The sequence below is a fragment of the Cupressus sempervirens genome, chromosome 4 (assembly GCF_028749045.1).
Source record: "Cupressus sempervirens isolate cs-2001-9-10 chromosome 4, ASM2874904v1, whole genome shotgun sequence".
Classification (NCBI taxonomy): Eukaryota; Viridiplantae; Streptophyta; class Pinopsida; order Cupressales; family Cupressaceae; genus Cupressus; species Cupressus sempervirens.
The window spans coordinates 787,597,035-787,622,900 of NC_143121.1; the positions used below are offsets into that span (position 1 = coordinate 787,597,035).

At 36.6% G+C, this 25,866-nt stretch overlaps 1 protein-coding gene across 5 annotated transcripts in view; it reads left to right on the top strand.

Moving 5' to 3' along the window:
* The window catches only part of LOC149563759 (citrate synthase, mitochondrial-like), a 208,256-nt gene that overhangs the window by 51,108 nt on the left and 131,282 nt on the right, over window positions 1-25,866 (top strand). For all 5 annotated transcript variants that reach the window (XM_089826893.1, XM_089826891.1, XM_089826895.1 and 2 more), the window contains one exon: window positions 11,441-11,482. In XM_089826893.1, coding sequence (XP_089683019.1) covers window positions 11,441-11,482 — 42 coding nt within the window. The remainder of the gene's footprint in view (window positions 1-11,440; window positions 11,483-25,866) is intronic.

The following is a 25,866-nucleotide window of genomic DNA, read 5'->3' on the forward strand; positions in this document are numbered from 1 at the left end:
AAATCTAAGCTAACAGTGGATTTTTGAAGCAATGTTAGAAGACACGTAAAGACATTGGATAGCATATAGAGAAAGCTTTACAAAACCGAAATGCAAATTGAAATAGTTAGGAAGACAAAAGACTTTGCTAGGTTTATAAAAGCATCTCAATAGCCTATATGAGTATGAAGACAGTCATGTCCTCATTCATGAAAAGTAAGATCATATAATGTATGGAAGAGACATTTTGTGGAGTCCAAACATGGTGAATCTTTGTTGCATTTGCATCTTGAGGGTATCAATTATTCAATTCAGAAATCTAAGCTAATTGCCTTCATTGTGGGCCATGGTCACCCTTGCTGCTGTTGAGTTGTAGTATTGAACTTGTTGCAAGCTGTCATAACATTGTTAAAATATATGGATATGTATGCTGAAGTTATAATTAAACTTAGAAAGTGTTCATTTAGAGCAAGATGTAATAGAGGGTTTTGAAGAAATCAAAAGGGGCTTTATAAGCAAACCCTTAAAGCATATTAGAGCGGATCTAGAGCAATCATAGAGTAGAAACATATGAAGAGAATTTCAAATTTGTTTTGAAGGCTATTGGAACAGATCTATGGGACATAGTGACCAAATGTGTGAAGCATGTTGGAACAAATTTATGATATTTATGAGCATATGGGAGCAAAAAGATAGGGTTAGGCCCAACTTTGGCTCTTAATACATTATGAGTAGCAATATTGGGTTAGGTCGGGTTAGGTCCACTTTTTTCTCTAAATGGTGTCTGAGCAGCAAGATGGGTTTAGGATCATTTTCTTTCCCTATTTTTACCTCTAAATGGCTCATGGGCAGCAAGATAGGGTTAGGCCCACCTTGGAGGAAATTTACTAGCCCTTCATTGGAAATGACTACGAGTCTTTTCTTAGTAATGTTTGGAGCGATGACAAAGTATCTTTGATACTATATAGGCATCAAAATTACCATGTTGTAACAATGGGACAACCTCTAAAGTGCATCTAAGGATCTATTTTATCAAATTTGTTGATGAGATTATTAGTGAACTTATCATAATAGGTGATTAGATAGTAGCTTAGGGTTACCAACCCATGGTACTAAAGGAGCCCCAATTTTTGCAAATTAGGGAATCCATTTGAGGACTAATGTTGGAGACTTGATGAAGTATTGTTGTTGATGTCAAAACATGAGCAAGCTTATAAGCGTCTACATCATCAATGTCAAAGGGAGGATGAATAAAGTTTTGGAACATTATCATCAAGAATATATGGGCAAGAAAAGGTTTAATTGAAAATAATTCTTTCAAAGCATAAGGGAAGCCTCAATAGTAATCAATATTGTTCTTGTATAAAGTCTCAAAGAGCAAATACACACATTGCTTATATGAAGATGATCGTTATTGTGGTATAAGAAAATGGGACAGTAAAAGCAACTCTTTAAGTGACGTTATAGTGAGAAGCTCATGCAAGTGATAGTGATCATATAGAAGCAAGCAACCAGTAAAGCTATGCTAAGAAGCAATTGTTTATGAACAGTGGTAATACTAAAATATACAAAGATATGAAAAGCCAGTGATAAGTATAATCTGTGACCATTTATGAAAGTATGGAAGTTAAGTCTGCACAACAAGGAATTGAAATTATTTGGTTAAATAATTACGAAGTTGCGAGTATCGATTTATTAGAATTTAGAGATACCATGTTGTGTTGTCAAGGACTGTTGCAAATGTACTAAGCACTGCCATAATGTGGTATATATTTTTTTCTCTTGATCTCATAGGTTTATCCTACTAAAGTTACCAAAACATCAACACTCCCTCTTAGCTAGGGAGGATAAACACAGGACATGTATTACACCATTGGTAATATTAGGTATGTCAAATTTTAAAGATATCTTTGATTAGACGATATCCACCATTTTGATATCACATTTGATATCATGAGTATTGATCTCCCAGAATACATGATATTAACCAATTACTCAAAAATGTTTTGATATCATGAGTATTGGACCCTAAGAATATCAATGGTATGCACCAAATACTCTTTGAGTAATGGCCTTTTAGAATGCAAGATATTCACCAAATACTGTGAGTAATGGCCTCCCATAACATCAAGATGTGTGATATTCACCAAGTACTTCATGTAATGGCCTTCCAGAATATCAATAACATTCACCATATACTCAAAAAATGTTTATAAGGTATGTGCACATGCATTCTCATAATGCTTACCGTATAAACATCTACTATGCAAAGTATAATCTATCATGATCTGCATAGACATTGTAAGATATCCATCATAATAGAAAATTAAGTTGTTGTAAGTATTACAATAATAGATAAGTCATCTATTATTTATTAATGGTTATCTATTGTAAATATCTAATAAGCATTAGTTTGCTTTCGTTTTTTGCTTTCTCTAGAATAGAATGTTTCTATTCTTTATGATCGTTTCCTAAGGAAACATCATCTCATTCTTTTGTATAAATTGACCTTTTGGTCTCTGTTAATATCAAGCAATTATTTATCAATTACTTTTGTAATATGGTATCAGAGCATATTTCTTAAAATTTTCGAAAATTATAATTTATTTTCCGAAATTATCAGAGCCAATTTTCGAAATTATTCAGTGATCCTTGCTTTCTAATCTCAAAACCCTGAGATTTTCGACTAGGGTTTTTGTCTAAGGTTTTTAAAAATCGCAAATCGCGTATTGGAAAAATTGAACCAGTTTGCCCTAAAAACGGACTTTAAAACGCGTTTTTCTACTGCTTCCATTTTTTCAACGACTTCTCCATTCGGTTCTTCATGATTTTCTTGGTGTTTGTTTTTCCTTTTGCATTTTCCTGCACCTGCACATAGCGATTTTCGTAGAGGAAAAGTCACGCGTTTTTCTGGAAATCTTGTGTGATTTTCTTCCAATCGTGCTTGTAAGAAGGCGTGGCAAACTGGTGATGATGAATTGGTGTTAAGTGTGTGCCAAACTTGGGCACCTTTCATGTTTTTCAAAGGTCACGACCAGTGTTTTTTGAGGGAGAAAACAAAGTTTGTCTTGCCACAAACTCATTGCCTATGCTGTCCCAATAAAAAACACGACCAATGTTTTTTGAGGGAGAAAACAGAGTTTGTTTTGCCACAAACTCATTGCCTATGTTGTCCCAATAAAAACTGCTCCTATTCTGAACAAAATCAGATAGTTTTTTTGCTGGCAACCTCCATTTTTTGTAGATTCGACCTTCCAAGCCGACGGCTAGGGTTTTGCCCGAAACCCTAATTTTTGGGTCCGAATTTTTTTTTTAAGCTTGGTGGGTTTTTCGAGAGCTCAATTGGGTTGTCATTGGTTTTTCTGGGTGCCTCAATTTTCGAGCCAACAGATCTAGAATTGACAACATATTCCTTCTGGGTTTTTTGAGCTCTCTTCTGGGTCACTCTCTGATTCTTTTGGGTCTTTTGTATTTTTGCCTCGAATAATGTGCCTTTAACAGATTTTCACAATTTTTCATTGGAAAATGTGCCATGTCATCTTTGACAAATATTCTGCTCGAGCATAACTCCAAATTCAATGGTCAAAATTATGGCACTTGGAAGCAGCGAATCCTCGCAATTTTTGAATATCGGAACACCGATCAACTTGTTTTGGGTGTTACGAAGTGTCCGACTTCTCTGGGTCTTGATCAAGATACATGGGATCTGAATAATTGAGAGGCAGTAATGCTTTTCAAATTATCCATGGCTGATGATCAACTTTCTTAGATTCCATTCGGCAAAACAGCTGTCGAGATCTGGACACATGTCAAAGGCCTTCATGAGACTTCTAACAAAAGTAGAGCCTTCTCTTTGAAAAACACTCTATTTTCTATTGTCATGGATGAGCGCATCTTGCTCTAGGCACACCTGAATCAGATTCAGGAAATTTGTGATCAGTTACTTGCCATGGGTTGCAAGATGGAAGAAGAGGATATTGTGGTTATCACTCTTCGGAGTTTACCAAAATCCTATGAGCATTTTTTCGAGACTCTCAACATCACATCTACTGGTGTTTATTTGAAGTTCACCGATCTTTGCACACTGCTGCTTCAGCAAGATTGGTGGAAACAACAGTTCGGTAGCAGCTCCAGTTCCACCTCCACCAAGCAAGCCTTTGCCGCGAAATCCTTTTAGAAGGATAAAGGCAAGTTTCAACAACCATCTTAGCAGAAGTCTTCTGCTCCAACACCAGATGGTTCCAAAAATAACATTCAATGCAACTACTGCCACAAGTTTGGACACATGAAGGTTGAATGTTGGAAACGCTTAGCTGCACAGTCTAAGCAATCAGGTCGGCAGGCCAAAGTGAATAGTGTAGAGCACAAAAGTGATTTAATATTTAATCACTTAATTTAATAAAGTGCACCCACTTTATTTAAGTCAAAAACTATTGAAAATGACTTTAATTATAATTTAAAAGATTTAAACATCAAAAGTGGCGTATTTTTCTTGGAAGTTGTGCCTTTTGGGCATATATGGGCAATGACAAATTCATCTTTGAATATTTTGACTTTGCCTTTGGCTTCTTCCTATGCTTCTCCTATGATAGGGTTTGAGCATTTTTTTGTCCATTGGAGAACGATACCTCTTTAGTGTTAAGCATTCTTGAGATTGTGAAAGATCAATCGAATTAGTGCAGTTGAGAGCTTCATTAAGAGGTTCTACAAGATTCAGGCAGAGTATTATATAAAGATTTACTATTGATTGCAATAAGAATGGGGTTTCTTGTGGTGCCTTCTTCTTCAGATCAATGGCATCCAGTAAGGTTATTACTCATTCTTCTTCTTGGCCGTATGACTTGCAATGGGAATTGTGTATTCTACGAAGGCATGTGAAGGGTTTGGTTGAAACGCCTTCCTTTTGGTTGCCTTTTGACTTCCATCCTTGGCGTCTAGTATTTTTAGAGACTTGTATCCAGTTTCGAGGTAGTAGAATCTAAATCTGGAGGCCAGGCGTCCTTTACTGTCAGTTTTTAGCATTCTTGGTAGGCGAATTGGCTTACTGTTTTAAATTAAAAAAGTGGAAACATTCTAGTATGTTTATCATTCATGATCTCATTGTTTCAATAAAATAACGTTTTCTGCATTTTCATTCTATAGGAAATTGCTCTGTATTTCAGTTTATAAGCTTTTATATGCTGCGCCCCTTCTCTTCTGTCTATGAACTTTTCTCTAAAAAACTAAAATAACACAATAAGACTTAAGAGTTTACTGGAGTTTGAGTTGAGAGCCAGTAGGGGTCATCACAGTAGGGTAGTGAAACTACTTCAAGGGGAAGTTATACAAGAGGAAGAGGCATTCAAGGAGGCTCCAATAGAGGGAGAGTTGCAGGTAGAAATGCTACACTTGTGGTCAGTTGGGTCACCTTGCATATAGATGTCTTGACAAGCCTACTTCTTCAAATAGTGATAAGAGAGTTGCATATGCACATGAGGACATAGTAAGTTCCAAGGTGTCTGAGGTGGATCATATTGAGTCAGAGAGAGGAGAGAACTTGATGTTCAAGTGGGTGTTGATTAGACAACTAGTCAAGCATGAACCCAAGCATAGGAGGGCCTTGTTCAGAATTAGGTGTAAGATATTGTGCAAGGTGTGTAAAGTTATTATGGATTCAGGCTCCACAGATAACATCATACAAGAGGAGTAGTGGATAAGCTCAAGTTGGTAAAAGTACCTGCATTTCAAATTCAGTGACCTTTCATTTGAAAAATAGGTGGCAATGGATATTGAAAGGCTTGCAAACTCCTTGCTGGAGGTTTGCGTTTTCACTTGGAGGCTTGTACATCAGTGCTAGTAGTTTGTAAACTCTATTCTAGAGGTTATTTGGGAAGCCTTTTGTCAAGAGCTGAAAGACATCACTGGAAAATTATCATGGGAAAACCAGGTTCTTTAAGAAAATTGTAATTTTCTCTTTTCCAATCCAACCATAGTTCTGAAACAGTTACTAATGTGAGTATTGAATTGATCAACATATATTTTGCATCATTCACACAAGTATTTCAGTGTCATGCTATTTCCTATTGAGAATTAAATAAACTTAATTTGTAAAAGTTCAGATTTGTTGCACAATTAATGTAAGTTATTCATGGCTATTGTAAACTCAATTGAAACTGCATTCATTAGCAATACAGAAATAGGCAAGCGTTTGACAAAATGCTGACTACTAAATTTGTCAATAAATTGGAGCTGTTGAAGTTACAGGCAGGACCAAATTGTTACATTTAGCAAAGCCTAAAGTGTAGGGGAATTGAATTAGGAGGTTATTCCCATTCGCTGGCCAAAACTGATTGAGTAATCCAATTAGAGAATTGGCGAAACTCTTGATTTCCAATTTGTGGTTTTGGGAACAGGTACTACCACTTGTGAGCTACTCCTTTTAAATGCAACATGACAAATTTAATTACATTGTGCTCCAATAAATTTCTCCAAAGCTTGTTGGTAGTCTCTTTCCACAAGAAGACATCATCTTTGTTTGATTCATGAATTGATTGATAGACAAAATGTCTTGAATCTCGATTGGAAGTGACACATACTATGTCTTGAATCTTGATTGGAAGTGGCACATACTTTGCTTAGCTAGCACTCACTTCATTCGTTAGAGGAATTTGGGCCTCTGGAACAACTTGAGCCCCCTCACAACATGAAAATCTAGGTTGGACAAGTTTAGGGACAACTATGGAAGTTCCTTCAAACCTAGAAGTTGCTTCAATAGTGCCTCCACTTGTATTCTAATGGTTATTGGTGTTAGACATTGAATTCTTCATTTTGAATTGGATTAGCACATTGTATATAATGATTAATCTTAGCTAGCATTTGTGACATGATATGCAACATGGCATCAAATTGTATCTTTGCTTCAAAATTTTCATACTTTGGTGGGTTGTTCTCGTCTTTCTCTAGGGGTTGAGTTCTTCACACCTTGCTTTATTACGAGACTCGCTCTTCAACCATAGATAAATAAGGGTATGGTTCATTGGCCCTTCTTGAGAGATAGTGCTTCCGAAACCATTTTTAGGACGCTTTGTCCAAGGTGACACTTTTGGATACACTTATCAAACCTACTATTCACTAGAGTTTAGTGGTGTGGGGGTCCATCGTGGGATACTAATTTGGCTTACGCCAAGCGGGTTTAGAGTCTCCTCCTTGACCGCATCATTTGGTATAAGCAATCCATCCCGCACAACATTATTCTTGCATAGTTTGGGGCTCATCCCTTTATGCCAGAGGCCATCTTTGATCTGGTCTTGTACCTTTACCGCCTTTGGGGGTTTGTTGATTCAAGTAATACACATCACAAATATATTTACCTTGCCTATTGTTCTTTAGAGTTTATCACTGCTTTTGTTGTCTCCTTTGGTCAAGCTCATGGTTGGTTCATTGAGACTTTAACACTTCTTGGGGTATGTTGGGATTGAGATGGATTGCCTCCCTCCCTTCTAACATTCTCTCGATGACCTCCCATCTTCTTTCTCCTTGCTAGGAGCTCAATGTGTGCATTAGAGGCAACATATATAGGTATTTCATTCACACTATACGGTTAACCGATACGAGGGCCTTTAGCTTAAGAGCCACTGGGCGTTGAGACCCTTGAACTATCACCCACTTCGTCTAGTATAAAGGCTAACCTAGGGTTCACGAGTGGAGGGCAATAAAGCTCCGTTCGACCCCATTTTAGCATAAGGGGTTGACTAAGTAACATCTACTTGGACCTTGTGGTCGAGGTCAAACAAAAGGCGTCAAGCTCATTCCTTTGCATAAAAACTATGATTTATGTGGATAACTTTTTGGAGCTTAAGGATGAACTCATTGTGTGACTTTCCTTCTTATCCCATCACTAGTGATATTCCCCTTAGGACCCCTCTTGGTTTTTCTAAGCTGGTTCACATCGGTTCTGGTGTAAGACTGACCATCACATTGACAGAGTGCATAGGATTTATTAGCTTTGCAACAATGGTGAGGTTGAGTTAGAGGAGTACTTCATCTTTCGTTACCCTTTATATTACAAGATCAAGGGGAGGTTCTATTGCTTCTTCAGAGAGCCATGGTAGCTCTCCACATTCTTCAGATACATAGACTAGAGGTCCCTTGCCTTTTATCTTCAAGGAACCATTAGGCTTCAAGGCCACACACTCCAACTTGGTATCTTGTAATGTTTCTACCTTGTTAGCTCATTGCTTCCTTCTTCATAAGGCTCACTCAACACAAGACACCAAGTGTCTACTTGCTGCACCTCTTATTCCAGATCCATGAAGCCCAGGAGAAGCTGCTATCAGTAGTGGCCTTCCTCCTCTAGGAACACTTCAAAGTGGCCTAGGGCTTCGATTAGTCCCATTGTTTATCCTTTAATTTGGAGGTTCTTCACGGTTGTTTAGAACCCTTAGCGAGAACTAGGAGGGTTCTTCCATTGGACCCCTCTCTGTTTTTGTTTTGGTTGTTTCTTTCTTTTGTTGGGTAACGTTTGGTGTCGCTGTTGCAGGCTGGCCCCGTTTGTTGTTCTTTCTAGTTGACCCTTTTTGTGGCCTCTTGTTGGACATTAATAAATTTATCTTATCTTGTCTCCACACTTCTTGAAGAATAGTGAATGTCACCAGAAGAACTTTGATGTGCTTTCTTAACTTCTGGAAAAAGGGTTTGTAACTTAGGTTTGTGGGTTTGTCGTTTTCAGCTCTCTAATGTAATACCTCATTTCTCTAGAGTTAAAGAGAAACCTTAAGCAATTAGCATGGTTAAAGGCATAGGCTGGCAAGATCTCCTGCTCTAATACCACTGAAATAACCACACTCAATTTTTCTTTGAAGATATGGGCTAGATTCAACAGAAGTGAAAGGTGCATCAAATTCCTTTCCACTTTCTGATCACCCAGAACCTAGAAAGGGCAAGGTGAGAGCATTGAGTGTTTCAGATTTCAAAGTATTAAAATAAAGCTGCTCAAAGAAAGACATTAAGTGTCAAGCAGGCCAGACAACTTATTCAATGGGATGCTTTTAATAAAGAAAAGTATTTATCCACTTATTCAATGTGAATTGCAATGGCGCATTTGCTTTCGTGGAAAATCTTGGGGCACATACATGTGGGAAAGTTTGAACAACTGAAAGTAAAAAACAAGCTCTTTGCACTTGTCCAGTGGCAGGTGATTGCAAAAACATCACTTGTTCAGTTCAGTAAGTACCAGTAATCACCAACATCAACTTGTTGGCAGAATTATCAATCAATGTTACAATTTAAATCTGTAGAAAGACAAATCTTTGATGGAATAACCATCGAAAGGGTTGTAAGTTTAGTACATGAACATCATATTCACTGAATAGCTGCTATAATGAAGTGCTGATACCATGATGAAGTTGAAGCAGTAGTACAATGATTGGAGCCAACTCGGAGACATTAAAAATATACATGCTGTATAAAAAGTCTGGAGAACACAGTAGGAGTTCGAAAACATTTTTAAAAGTATTATTGTGATCCAGATTGCTATTTAGACTTACTGTATAGAAGTCCTGAAATATTGAGCCCATGTCCTCTAAGAACTTTGGAGTTCCATTTTCCTTACCAATTAGCTGATGGGATTTCATGATTGGAGCTAACTCGGAGACATTAAAAATACACATGCTCTCCAAAAAGTTTGGAGAACAGCCTAGGAGTTTGAAAACATTTTTGGAAGTGTGTCATTTTGATCCAGACTACTAATTGGACTCACTGTCATTAAGGTCCTTAAATATTGGGCCCACGTCCTCTAAGAACTATGGAGTCCTGTTTTCCTTACCAATTAGCTGTCGGAATTTGGGAGTTAAGCAAAAAGCTTAGAAATCAATTTCTGCTCAAATTGGGGACCTTACAGCCCCTTGTGGATTCTGGGGGCAGTAAACCTAAATTAAAAGCCTTTGAGACGACAAAAATCTTCATGGCACATGCCATTTTTTATAATTTTATCACTTTTAACCATCCTCAAAATACTTGAAACCCTTATTTTTGATGTTTCCTTTTCTTCATTTTACCTGATGTGGTCAAGTCTTTTCCTTGGGACTTCTTGTATTCAGCGAGTTTGATAGGCTAGGCAAGTCTGAGCAAATTTGTTGGGTACCTGGGTCACAAGTCCTTAGGACCTGTTTAGTGTGGAACATCTCGGGACTTTGATGAGTTCAGATTAGTTTTGTAACTATGCTAAAGGAACCCCATTTCTTTTTGTCCTCATCCTGCAACTCTCAATTTTGCAAATTGAGTTCATACATGTGATGGGAAGAGTGTTCCTGTATTCTTTCCAATTCATGATGACTGGAATAGCCTGCTAAGTCGAAGTTGATCTCCGATGGCTAGCTTGATTGCTGCCCTTGGAGGTGATAATTACTCTATCAAATTCTTGCATTAAGACACAAGCAATAATATTCATAATGGAACCCTCAAATGTTATAAGTCTTTTATTATATTTCATCATTATCGTCAGTGCGTAATGACAACCCAATTTCTACAAATCTAATCCTTCAAAAACATTGTTTTCCATAAATATGTCCTTAGCTACATTTGAACAAATGTTTCTGCAAATCGAATTCTTTAAAAACACTGTTTTCCAAAATTATGTCTGTAGCTACCTTTGAATAACTGAGGGACATAATTAAAAGATTTACTGTTTAATTTGCAAATAAATAAGAATGCTTTCTAAGGTTTTAGAGGCTGTATTAAGAATAATCTACATGAATTAGATTTTAACCTACTAACATCCTCCATATGCTACTGGGTTTCTGAATGCTAATTGTTCTACTTCAACCTTTTGTGATTGTCTACTCTATTACCTTCCAGTGTAATCATTTTGATGTAAATGTGCAATGGTAATTTCAATAATATTGGTGCTTCTTTTTAGTTGCATGATAGAAAAGCCAAAATTTTTGATATCTTCATTTTCTCTTAATATCCAAGCCTCCAGCAAATCTCCACTGAGCTTCTGAATGCTAATTATTCAACTTCAATCTTTTTTGATTGCCTACTCTGTTACCTTCCCACTGTAATCATTTTGATGTAAATTTTCAATGGTACTTTCAATAATATTGGTGCTTCTGTTTAGATGCACAATAGAAAAGCCAAAAAATCTGCTATCTTCATATCTCTTATTATCCAAGCCTCCAGAAAATCCCACGTTTCCTTTAGAGGTCTTACCAAATTCATAAACTTAATCATTCTGGGGTCAGTCAAATATATTACTGCTTTTGGTAGTGATTTTTTGTTGTTGAGACCACTCCATTCATCTTTGGGACGAAGAAATTTTCGGAGGTTGTTTGTGGTCTTTGAAAGTTCCTTGCATTCATTTTAGGATTTGATTATGTTTTAACTTTTAATGTTTCTATTTCTGCATCTGCTTCAAACAAATTACTAATTGGAGGAATCACTCAATAAGAAACTCATATTTTTTTTTATGTTTTGATTTTGACAGGATCTTCACGCTGAGCTGCAAGAGCTGATCCCAGAACAACAGGTTTGTATCTGCAACAAGTGAAATATATCTGAATGTACCACATGCTTTTAAGGGAACAACTGGTTGAAATTATTTATGCACTAAGTTCTGAAATATCTTTCGATATTTAAATGGAGCTTTCCCAATGAAATTGTTTGAGAAATGATTTGAACGTAACTGTAATAAGGAGCCTAATAGAAAGCTCCTATAATGAAGAGCACTGGCAGGCCAGTGATAGATTGCTTCAGCGCACACATGGGAAGAACTAATTTTGATTGCTATACTTTCCTTGGAAAATAACATGGTATTAAGGTCAGACTAGGATCCCTGGGCACCAATGTGTTGCTCAGGTGTAGTTTTGGACAAATGGACCATACCTAAACCTGTCTAAGGACCCTATCAAAAATCTCAGTCAGAAAGGGAACCAGTAGGTCAGTAGCACCATGTACATGTTAGGTTTCTGGTACAATTACATGTTGGTTCATGGAAATTAACAAGAACACGTTGAGTTGTATCTTGATAAGAGAATTTCAAGTTGGGAGGAATTAAGAGGATTTTCAATGACATTGTATTTCAGCACTGTAACAGATCTGATTCTAAAGACCCCTTATGAAATAATGGATTGTAATTGAATATAAACCTTCCATAAAATATGTTAATAAGTATCTGAGTCTCTTGTATTCTAGAAAACTTTCCTATACCATGTTATATTGCTTTGGGTGTAATTCCCATGGGAGCGCAAAGGAACACAAAGTTCCTCTCATCTAACTACATGCACCTAGATTCTCCGGCCCACCCCTTTTAATCCTTGATAATTCTTGTTAAATCATGTCTCTTGTATCACACCCACACACTATACTCTTTACTTGAATTTAGGTAAATAGACATGTTGATACAAAAAACTTACTTATAGACTGTTATGCTCTTAAGATTATCCTTTTGTGCAGGTAATTACACATGTTTATGCAAACTTTCTTTGTCTTGGAAAGATTTATGATACATTCACAACATGCTCATGTAGATGAGGCAAACATACACAATAGGGACCTTCAATTTAATGTTTATGAGCATATAAGCCTTTTATGATAGGGAGGTAGAACACAATGAACATCTCATTTAATTTGGTCTCTTGTTTGGATCAGTGTGATCAGCCTTGGACTCGGCTCAGACTTGGTCAGGCCCAAACTGGGCTCGGACTTGACCTTGGCGGCCGGACTTAGCAAGGACTCGACAACTTAAAAAAACCCATGAAATTCAATTTTTTTAAAGGATTTAAGTATTTTTCATTCATCATTTTGCCAATTAACATTAAGTACACAATACTTGAGATAAATAGAAGCTACTTTGAACACATATACAACTTTTCATAGATCACTTAAATATAAATGCAAATTTTGGAAAGAAATTACTTAAACTAAATAACATAATAGAAATCTGAAATATAGTGTAATTGTCAAATGTCTACAATATCCATGGAATATGCAATCCATGGAATCAAAAGTTTAAAACATATATAAAAAGAAAGGCTCATAGTAGCCTATGTCTTCCTATGAGTACACCTAAGATAGGTCATGGAAGACTCTAGAGCCATCCTCTCTCCTTGTATTTGAGGTTGAACCTTAGAGGCATGCTTATCATGATCATCCTTGTCATCCTCATTATCCTCATCATCAGAGTTGGATCCATCATACTCGGCCTTAAGGTCCTGGACTAGGTCTCCTCGTACTCTAGCCTCCTCCAGTGCCATTGCCACTGCCTCTGCCTCTCGATCCACTTGATCAACCCACTCCAAGTCTTCATTATTGAAGATAGGATCATCAACCTCTATGTTCCACCCTGCTTGTATATCAACCTTATTTAATACAATGAGAGATGTGTCGGTGCCCAAAATCTGTTTGTGGTGGAAGTGAAGGTTGTAGTAAACAAGAACAAGATCATTCAAGTTTTTTTCTGCCAACCTGTTGCACCTCTTCAAGTGTATATCCATGAACATACTCCACTTGCATTCGAATCCTGAAGCACTAGATGGCTGGCTCAAGATACGAATTGCGATCCCCTGTAGATTTGGTACCTTACTTCCAAACATCTTGAGTTATGTCCTTGCATTTTTTGATATCATGCCTTGGTATATGTACAAGGTGATATTTGAATCTATTAATGCCTCCCCAATTATATGTTGTCATACAATGCCAACATGTCAACTCGCATTTTTTGATATCATGCCTTGGTATATGTACAAGGTGATATTTGAATCTATTAATGTCTCCCCCATTATATGTTGTCATACAATGCCAACATGTCAACTCCTTTCTTATGCCTAGGAATGGCATGTTTTCAAGCTCTATCCCTTGCCACTGCACTAGGGTCAGCATCAGGGTTAATTTTAGGCCTAGTTCCACTACCCTTAGGTTGAGACATGATGTTGCTGCTGCTGCAATATACCATTAAAAAAAAAAACCATTTAGAATATAGAAAATTCAATTTACAAACACTAGGGCTGCTTTTCAAGTTTTTCATCACCATAAAATAGAGCAAATCTATAAAGAGTCCAAACATATGCAAATAAAAAAGATTCATGAATGTAAAAAATTTTGCAAATTAACAAAAAAAAAGAAGTTATCTTACCTCTTCAAAATTTTCCTAAAAATGGAAATCTAACCCAAGATTAAAGAAACGTCCTCCAAATGCTCCTTTTAACTCCTCTCAATGCTTATCTGCAAGCTACAAAGTGGCACAAACAATCGACAACTGATGGATGAGAGACGACCGATTTGCTAATCTATCTCCCAAAACTCCAATACTCTTCCCTCAGCTCTTATTTCTCTATTCTTTGTGTTTTCAAGTGACAAAATGACCTTTTTAGGTCTTGCTCATGCTTAACATCCCAAAAAAAAAACATAAAAAATTTGGTTTTTTGTCTTTTCCAAACGCTATTCACAGGGCGAGTTAGGTTGACAGGACTTGGCCGAGTCTGAGTCCTGAGGCAATTTGCCTTATTTTGATGGGCTCACCTTAGGATTTGCGGAGTCCTTGCAAGACTCGTTGAGACCTATAGCAATGGTTTGGATAACCCCAATTGGTATGCCTAGGGTTGGTAGACTGACTCCTTTTGATGATGATGAGGTGAACGAAGGCTTTATGAAGGATTTTGGGATGATTTGTAAGATTGAGGATGTATCTAAAATTTGAGAGTAATGTGTGGAAACTATTGACATTTTTTATCTAATATTCTATAAGTTGGGGGCTGGGATGGAGTGCTAAAAAACATCTTATTGGATAGTGAAAAGAGTCTTGAGAATACAAAAGAGTCGAGAATACTATTCACTCATCTTGCGCTCATAGCTAACTAGCTCATTTGCTAAAACACAAAACTTGTTTATTAGAATATTTTTCAATTACTTTAATGGTCATGTATGTAATATTTGTAAATCTTTGTAGATAAGATTGTTTCTTAAGTTTCTTCTTTGAAACTTTCTATTCTTGTAACCTTGTAAATTCTTTATAATGATCGTGTTTATCATTTGTTGATACATAAAATAATTTAGCAATGACTTCTCAGTAATATGGTATCAGAGCCAACTTGATGTTTGTTTGAAAAATTTCTAATTTCTTTTTGACATTATCTATCTCTACATATCTTGAAACTTTGCCTTAGCTCAATCTACTAATCATGGTTCTACTCACTATTACGGTTCTTCTAGATTTTTTCATGGATCATCTTTCATAAATCTTAGTCAATTTTTTTAGAAAATTTTATTTCTTTTCTTGTATTTTTGTAAAACTGTGCCTTCTTTAGCCATCTCCACATGCACCCTGCATGTTGATGGGTAATCTTCTGTGGCCGGTGTTTCACACAATTTTCTCAACACTACAAGCTCCTGTGACACCATTCTTTTGGTCTTAGAGACAAGTATTGACCTTCGTTAATAGTGTTTGACACAAGCAATCACTTCTTTGGACACATTTTGTTAAAACTAAATTTTTTTTTTTTGGTTCACGACACGATATAACTTCTTTTCTACAACTCACGACCTTCTCTGAGGTTGTTTAGGCCCTCCTGCAACTTTCAACTTGAATATTTATTATCAATAAAAGATTTTTTTTTCTTGTGTTGTTGGGTTTTCCCCTTCAAGCTGAAGGGCTTACCCAGGATAAATGTCGTGTCTTATTGTGCCTATTTTTTTTTTTTCTATTTCCTTCATTGCTATTTATATTATTCCAGACAAAACATTAACAAATACTAGGCTTAAAAGATGAGTAATTTTAAAAGTACGGATGTGATTCCTTGTCCCATTGATATAGAATTCATACTTGATCGATATTATAATCAATAGTTGTTATCATTAATGCTGCTATTACTAGTATCTTTGGGAATTATACATCCACATTCTTTGTCTAAAGTCTAGGATTTTTTATGTATATCAAATTATATATATATATATATATATATATATATATATATATAAGAGGTGACATATTGCTACATTTGTCCAAGTTTTTGAAAATTATTATATATTTCGTATTTTAAAAATTTATGCATATTTACGTATATATTATTTTATTCATATAATTATAATTATAATATTTAATTTAATTTATTTGTTTAATCTTATATTTTAATTGAATTCCATCTCGGAGAATGGGACATTACAGTCTAGCCTTCCCAAAATTGTGTCCCTAAGTAATACAAACCTTTCGTATAACTATTGTCTTGCCAACAATCTTGAATTGGTAATTTAGGTTAGAAGTGCAATTCAAATATAGGCTCATCAATTTGAAAATATAATATTATGCGATTTAAGGAAAAAAAAGGTCAAACGTATCTTGATTTTTTGTAGCCCTTCTCCCTTGCTAAGTGATGCTCCATTCTTATGATTAAGCTTATGAGATATAGAATCTCAAGAATGCTCTTTGTAATAACCCTCAGCAGGATATAGTTTAAACGAACATCAATTTCTCTTACTAGTCAGTTGTCTGGCATTTCATTAAACAATTGTCCCACAAAAGTCTTTGTTTTGGTTTGTATGGTTTTGGCTTTGAATGAATTTGTTTCTTCTCAATTATTACAAATACTCAAATAGACAACATATAACTCGCCCCCAATGAAGTCAAGACTCAAGACTGTATTCTAATTTATGTTTTGCAATTTAGATATTGCCAAGTGAAATTCACAACTTAGACATGGACTGAATGATATTTTCAGAACTGTTGCATTTTACATTTACAAGAAAATTAACATTTAAACAACTGAAAATTAAATCTGTTTTAAAGAACCTGATAATGCATTCTCTTTCACCCTGAGTCTGCTCTCTAAATCACCCACGTGGCTGCTTTGTGTTAGCAAAAGAAACACCCAGCAGCTTTCCAAAGCCCACGTGACTCTCAGATGGACCTGGTAATCTCAATGAGGACGTCATATTTGCAGAATAATTCCCCAGACGCTGCCTAGTATTGAGATATTTTGGCATTAGAATTCAGAGAGATTAGATGCCACTCCTGTAGGGAAAGACAACCGCCAAGAGCAGGGATTTGGCAATACGTTTGCAAGAATAGAATAATGCCCAGCCGGGTGAATTTGGCATTGAAATGTAGTAAATTACAGATTTCCCAAACGCCTCAGCTGTGGCAATTTCAGTCAATATGAATTAACTCAAATTGTAGATGCAAATACCTTCAACTTCAAATGATTCTCAGCAAACACAGAAAGACTCGCATGATAGTAATCACAGCTTTAGGAAGACAATAACTTCTCAATAACACTCTAGACTCTATACAATAGAGATTAATTTCAATTTGCTTTACCTCAACAGCAAATTGCAGGACAACTCAGAAGCAAACCCTTATAATTCAGCAACGGCACAAAATTAAACAAACTCAGAAATCCTTCACAGGCCACAAAAGCAAATAATTAATTAATCACATGCCTTTCCCATCAAATGGCCTCATATTTATAATCTTTAAAATGACACATGTTTCCCAAATGAACTTCACTTAAGAAGCTTCCTCCACACAGCATTAAAATATAATAAAGTGCTATTATAATATAATTAATTAATGACTTTTGGCTCCAAAAATGACCTTTTCCACCATCATAATATTGTAACACACAAGGCCATTGTCTCTTGTTCTTAGGATTTAAAACTTTTCGTCTCGGTTCCAATGAGCTATATGATACTAAGGTGATCAACAAACAACACCCACAAAAATAACAATCTCAGCACATTTAGATGAATAACCCGTCTTGCGAAAACAATTAAAGAAGAATGAAAATAAAAATATGACAACACCAAAGTGATCTTGATGATGAAATATGATGAATAAATTTGACGGGGTGACTTACTATAAATAGACACTCCCTCCAAGATTCTTGGAGCCCAAAATAAAAATTGAGAGCATCACTAAACTCTTCTAACTCAACTGAGCTCATCGAAACCAACAACTTGACCTACCATAAATAGTAAATCCATCAAATGGAGCCAAAACACATCGTAGGCTGCTAAAAAGCCTATAGCCACACAACTGAGACCCTCAAATCCCACTATCAACTCACGAAGGTTGCAATGGTGAATTGATCAAGCCAACTTCAGGATCCTACTAAAAATGGGGACATTACAGTCCTCCCTGCCTAAGATTGCTTGTCCCTAAGCAATCTCGGAGCAAAACGTGCATCACAATCCTCATAGATCCCAAAGGTAGAATTGATACTATCCCTGTTGTGTACAAGTAACTCCTATAGCACCAAACACCCAAATACTGAGTCCCCATCAAACTGACACACACCCAATTGCACTGTGGAGATGGTAAGAACCATAGGTAGCTAAAACACTACCACCTACTCCATCCTCTATCAAACTATCCTAGGTGTGTAGATATTGCAATGGGTCTAACTTGCAGTTGTCAATCCGATCTGCAAAAGATGGTGCTAACCCACCCATAATGGATGATATGAAATTGGAGGCAACCCACATTGATGTGAATTGAAATGCTCTACCTGTGTGTCAAATGAAAAGTGATGAGGACTCCTCACAATGTAATGTTGATAAAAAATTTCTATCTCTATCAAGGGCTTGTCAGTATCAAACTGAGAATCAAAAGATGACTCCATTCTCTGACTTTGAAGTACCGGCGAGGCAGGATCCTGGGTAATCCTCTCAGCAAACCCAATTTCAAAATCCCTGTGGGGAAGCATAGTAGATAGAGTCTTTAGAATCCTTCCCACTAACCTCCAAATGGCACGAGAGCCTCGGATGAGAGTACCCTTAGATGCTCTGTATGAATCTTCCCGCACATCCAAATTCTCCAAAAGATACTCCGTGAAAGATTTAGTGCAGTAGAAATTATATGGGGAAGAGTCAACCTGCTCCCTCGTGACCTGCAGTTGATCCCTCTGAAAACGTGGCTTTGCCAACTGTCCAATGCTACCATCTGTGTGAAATGAAGAAATATATTCGTTCCCAACAAAAGGAAGCAAATCACCATGAGAGCTTGTCTCCTCTGATGCTTTCACCTCCTTTGTACCTATTGCACTCATATCCTGGACGGATGTGTCAGACACATTATCACGTCCTTCATCACTAATCATGGAAGCAAACTCACCACCAACCACAATATGAAACTGAATAGGGTCTGGGCCTAGTGTCGATTGTACCTGCGCCAATTCCACGGTAACTTCATCCAACTATGATTGTGAATCCTGAAGAGTCAGTTGAGTACACTGAAGAGAGTCCACAGTCACCTCAAGCTCCTGGGTGAGCTCAATCACCTTCTCTTTCTCTAACAATGTTTCATAACAAGTGCTACCTTACTCCAGAAGGTAATTCCTGCTAGTGACTAGCTGTGAATAGTTGTGCTTCAAGATCTTGACAGCCTCTCGAAGCTCATGAATCTGTACTAGAGAAAGAGTACTATTACTGTGCGCATCATACATAGGAGCACCCCAACTAGATGTAGCTAGCATCTGACAGATAGCATCGTAGTGCTTATAGTTGAAGAAATGTCACTATCACTCACCTTCAACTAATTGGTCACATGATGCCTCTATAACCCTTGCCTCCTATTCAAGCTCTCTGTCTCGCTAACTGCACTGTGATAGGGAATCAAACCAGAACTACCTACCACAAGATCAATATCTGCAAGTGTGCTAATGACCTCGCACACATCTGCAATCGAGGTACAACTACTCGACACCTCAACCAACACCTCCCTAGAAATGGAGGCTCTCGTAGTATCAATCTCTTCACATGTCTCAGCTTCCACCTCAATAATAAGATCTTGTAAACACCGATCCTGGGACCCATCAACACCTCTTCAGAGTCATCACCCAATAAGTGGCAAGGGATATCATACCTTGAACAACTCATAACATCATCAAATGGATCATTAGATGCGTCCATTTTATTTACATCCACATCTCCTGATGAAGCCTCAACTGCGAACACTTGACTCTGCACACATGACTTAGCTTTAGGCTGTGAATCAGTAATACTAGAGCAGAAACTCACATCTATTGACTCCACTATAACACCCAGATCACCAACATCATAATTGGGTGACTCCATACGTGCCTCGGTCCCACCTGAGGAAGCAACTGCCTCCTACATTGGAGTAACACTTTGAAAACTCACATACAAATCTCCAAATAATAATCCCCTCCTCAAGAGAGACTGAAGTCTCAATAGTAACAATTGCATCAACTGTCTCTGCACTAATTGCAGTAACAATTCTGGGAGCGTCAACCTGTTGAAGCTCAGTGCCGCTATCCTCCACTGCTATTGACACAACCACATGTCCTTGTGAAATTAGTCCATCATCAACATTGCAGATAGGACTAGCAGGTGCCGTACTAAATATAGGTACATCTGCATGATGAACACCTGTCGAGGAAAACTCGAGCCTCCTTCCTGCCGCTCTTCTAAAGGCAGAAACTATGTACCTCACGGCTCTCTCAATTGTCTATGGATTCAACAAGCTCTTCACCAACCTCTACTGATAAAGCTTAAGTTTCTCCATACTCTCCCTCAAGACATTTATTTTCTCGCTATTCTCTACATTGCTCCATCGGCTAATAGAATTACTAGTCCTCCTATATCTGTCCATGGCTAGAAAATGTGAGAGTTCTGGTCAATTGAAATACAACATATCTGAATTAATAAATATTTTCATACCCCGCAGGAAGCCACTCCGATACCATGCAATAACCCTTAGCAGGATATTGTTTAAACAAACAACAATTTCCCTTACTATTCAATTCTGTGGGATTTCATCAAACAATTGTCCTGTAGAAGTCTTTGTTTCAGCTTGTATGGTTTTGGCTTTAAATGAAATTGGTTCTCAATTATTACAAATACTCAAATGGACAACAAATAACTCGCCTCCAATGAAGTCAAGACTGTATTCTAATTTATGATTTGCAATTTAGATATTGCCAAGCAAAATTAACAACTTAGACATGGACTAAATGGTAGTTTTAGAACTATTGCATTTTACATTCACAAGAAAATTAACACTTAAACAATTGAAGATTACAACTGGTTTAAAGAACCTAATAATGCATTCTCTTTCACCTTGAGTTTGCTTTCTAAATCACCCACGTGGCTGCTTGGTGTTAGGAAAAGAAACGCCCGACAACTTTCCAAAATCCACGTGACTCCTAGATGGACTTGGTAATCTCAACGATGACATCATGTTACGAGCTAGAGTTCTCGTTGCACCAAAAGATCGATCTGTCAATGCCCGATACAATCACTAGACTTATAGAACATAGGAGGCGGTTAAGCTATGTCATGAATCCCGAGGGGGGAAGTTGGTGGTTAGTCCAACAATCCCCCCCTCAGCATTACTCGAGGAGATTCGAACCTATGACCAAGCTTTGATACCACTTGTTACAAGCTAGAGTTGCCGTTGCACCAAAAGATCAACCTGTCAATGCCTGATACAACCACTAGTCTTATAGAACATAGGAGGCGGTTAAGCCATGTCACAAATCCCGAAGGGGAACATTGGTGGTTAGTCCAACACATTATATTTGCAGAATAAATTCCCCACATGCTGCCAAGTATTGAGATGTCTTGGCATCAAAATTCAAAGAGATTAAATGCCACTTCTGTAGGGAAAGACAACCACCAACAACAGGGATTTGGCAATATGTTTGTAGGAATAGAATAATGCCCAGTCGGGTGAATTTGGTATTGAAATGTAGTAAATTACAAATTTCACAAACGCCTCAGCCATGGCAATTTCAATTAATATGAATTAACTCAAATTGTAGATGCAATACCTTCAACTTCCAAACAATTTTGAGCAAACACAAAAAAACTCCCACCACAGTAATCATACCTTTAGGAAGATAGTAACTTCTCAATAACTGTCTATACTGTAGAGAGTAATTTCAATTTGCTTTACCTCAGCAGCAAATTCCAAGACAAGTCAGAAGGAAACCCTTATAATTCAGCAAGGGCACTAAATTCAACAAACTCTGAAACCCTTCACTAGCCACAAAAGAAAGTAATTTGTATTGTCTCCACTATTAGGGTTAGTTTGGGACAAGTAATTCCTACAAAATAATGGTTAGAATCACAATAGTAACAAAACTAACTATATTACTCTACCATCTAATTTAACCCCAATCTCAAGGATGTCTCTAAGTTAGGCTTCCTAGCTCATAGCTAGCTTGCCGTCTTCCAGAGAGTGCACCCCTTAGATTCTTCTTGGATGGGCATCCTCTATCCAAGTCTACTTACATATGCATATGTTGACAACATCAGAATATTCTGGCACATTGATTATCGACCATGGCGGACAATGGAGATCTTAATATCTCCATGCTCCATGCTTCAATATCAATTCTCGGCCATGGAGGACAATGAAGATCTTAATAGCTCACGTGCTCCATACTTCGAGTTCACATTATTTTTAGTCATGGCGGACAATGGAGATCTTAATATCCCACATGCTCCATGCTTCGACTCTAATTAATATGCATGATGCTAACCCTATAGGTTAACACAATATTATCCACAAGTATGATTCATTGATATAAATAAAGTCATAAACATAATTAAATAAATATAATCCTTAAACATACCTTTCTTACCTTCTTTTTTTCTTGGTCCATAAAGCTCTACCCTTGGTGAGCCCTTGAACGAATTATTCCTTCTAGATTATCTCAACTCTATATTTACTTTCCAAAATTCTTCATTGTCTAATTATAAGGATAGGAAAAAATATACTTTTTCATTTCTTCTTTTCCAAGAGTCACAACCTTTCATAATACAAATTCTTTGAAGAGTCACAACACTTCACAGTATATAATCCTTTGGAAAAGTCCCAATACTTTATAATCAATTTTTTTTGAATAGTCACAACTGTTCATAATTGTGACCCTTTCAAAGTTTGCATCCTTTCAATATCATTGATACCTTTTCAGAAAGTCACCTCCTTATTTTCTTCTTATTACTTTCCTCTTCCATTTTCCCTTTTGAACTCCTCCCTTCTCTTCCTTTTTTCTACTTTCTAAAATAAACTCTCCTCCATTTTATATCTTAATTTTAAGGAGTTATGTCTATTTGTTAAACATCTCTTGACTTTTCATTAGATTTAGTTAATTTATATTATTTATTTACTTATTTGTGTTTACTTTATTTATTATTAAATTCTATTTAGAAAGTTAACATGCTTTCTACAATATCTTCTCTTGTACTTAATTTTATTGCTTTCTTTACTCATTGAAATTTTATTATTTTTTAATTATTTAAAATATCATACTAAATATGATTTTATAAATAATATAGATTAAATAATTATTATTTCCTTGTTTTATATTTTAATATAACTTTATTATTTATTTAATAACATTGTATTATCTAATTATTATTAAAATTCTATCTTAAAATGAGGATATGACATAATCAATTAATTAGATGCCTTTCCCATCAATGGCCTCATATTTATAATCTTTAGAATGACACAAGTTTCTCCAATGAACTTCACTTAAGAAGCTTCCTACACACAACGTTAAAATATAATAAAGTGCCATTATAATATAATTTATTATTTTCTTTTGGCTTCGAAAATGACCTTTTCCACCATAACATAATATTCCAAGGCTACTGTTTCTTGTTCCCACGATTTAAAACTTTTCGTCTTGGTTCCAGCAAGCTATGATACTGAGGTGAGCAACACACAACAACAAAAATAACAACTTCAGCGTATTTAGATGAAAAATAATAATTCACTTGTATTGCGAAAACCAAAGTTCGTAGGTTCTGAAAAATTTAAAAGTTTTAAACTAGTTCTCCAACAAAAGAGTCTCCAAAAAAATTAATATTTAGGAAACAAAGAGCCTATTCCCTAAATGCTTCCGTGAGATCATTAGTGGCCGCATGCAGCGACCCTTCATGCATAATGCCCTCATCTTCAAAATCAGATTCAAGCCAATCATCCTAAATAGGGTACAAAATTACAAAGAAAAACATAAGGAAGTGATGATTCCTTTCATAGATAGCCCTATCCTCCTAGAAACCAGCAAGGTCCTCAGTGAAAACATTTGGGTTGGTGGGAATAGGCTCCCCCTGGATATATAGGACACCATAATTCGCAGTTAGAGGGATACTAAGAGCATCCCTTATGTTAATCATAATCGTGTCCAAATTGCCTAGAGGTTCTTCATCGAATTGTTCTTTGCATAAGCTGGCTATGAGGTTCCGATCTTCATAGATGTATTTAGCAATGGCAGTCTCATCTATCTCGCTAGCACTAGACCTGATCTTAGTTTTGTAGTGAGCTACATTTCACGCTTCATAGCACCCTTTAAGCCTGATCATTGGGTAACAACTAAGCGTGTGTTGCATTATTTGAAGGGAACCTCTGATTATTGACTTCTTTACACTAGGAGTCATGATTCCAGACTCAGTAGATCCATGAATTTAGATTGGGAAGGGTCGGTAGATGATAGGACATTGACCTTTGGTTGTGTGTTTAGTTTAGGATCTGGTATAATGACCTTTACTAGTAAAAAGCAACATGTAGTTCTTTCTCCACAAAAGAAGGCGAAGGAGCCTCAAAGGTAGTTTGTGAGGAAGTTTGACTTGGTTGGATGCTTGTGCATATGCAATTTTCTCAATTAGGTTGGACTACCTTGCTCTTTGATAACTATGGAATACTCAAACATGGCTAGAGTCAGGTCTTCCATGAAAGAACCAAACATGTGGACATTCACTGTCATTACATTTGGCAATTGGTTAGAGACAATACAATTCAATTGCTCCCAGTAACGGATCAGATTGCAGACATTCTCACCAAGTCACTTAGTCCAGATAAGTTTGCTAAAGTCAGGGGCGAAATTGGTGTTTTTGATAATTTGACCATTATGGAAGGGTATTAGAATATTATTATTGTTATTATTTTATGATCGATAATAATTGTGTTTTGACTAGAGCTATTAGTAGTGAGGTCAGAAATCTGTGGGACCTCAATTGACTCAGGTCGAGGTTGGAGAATCCGCAATGGAGATGTTCAACCAAGCAATAAGAGTAATACAGGGAAACAATAACACAAAGAAAGAATGTAATGATAGAATTCAATTAATTACTTTCAGATTCAATGACAAGTAACTTGCAATATGTTAGGCAACAAGGCTTATTCGATTGCAGCCTTACAACAAGTACAAATCCAATATGTGGTCACTTTGCATACGTGAGCTTGATCTCAAATTCTTCCTACCATGTTCCTCTACTCTTCCACATCCTAGATACACCAAAGGTATTATATATTTTTTCACTTTGATACACAGGTCGGCCTAGAAGAGTTGTGCTTACCAATGATTAGGAAATGTCTTATAGTTGATAGGTTGAACCCCAAGGATAAGATCGATAGTCAAGACCGTAAACACATAAGAAGTTGCTATCATAGATTTAGGTCCACACATGTTCCAAGAGTCATCACGAATGTTTCATCCTAAAATTTTGACCCAATTTAAAACTTGTTAATAATAGTTGGATTTAATGGATTATTCTTTCATTAACAGTTAATACAACGTATATAAATAACTACCTATTTCATATGATCATGAAAGAATAATCCATTAAATCCAACAGTTATGAAGAAGTTTAGAATCGGGTCAAAATTTTGGGATGTAACAACGAGAATATCGAACAATTGCATGCAAGAACCACACCTCATTTCACGGAATCCAATGATCAGTCAAAGCAGTGAAAACCCAATGATTGGTGAACACAAGAACCGACAAACACAATGATCGATGAACACATTACCCAAGAGAAAACAAAGAATGCTCCTCAATATGAAATCTAGATGACACACGATCATAGGTGAACAATCTAGAATAGATTCTCATTAAGACAACATGATCGCACAAACTAGAATGCAAGATTAGATGACCACATGTA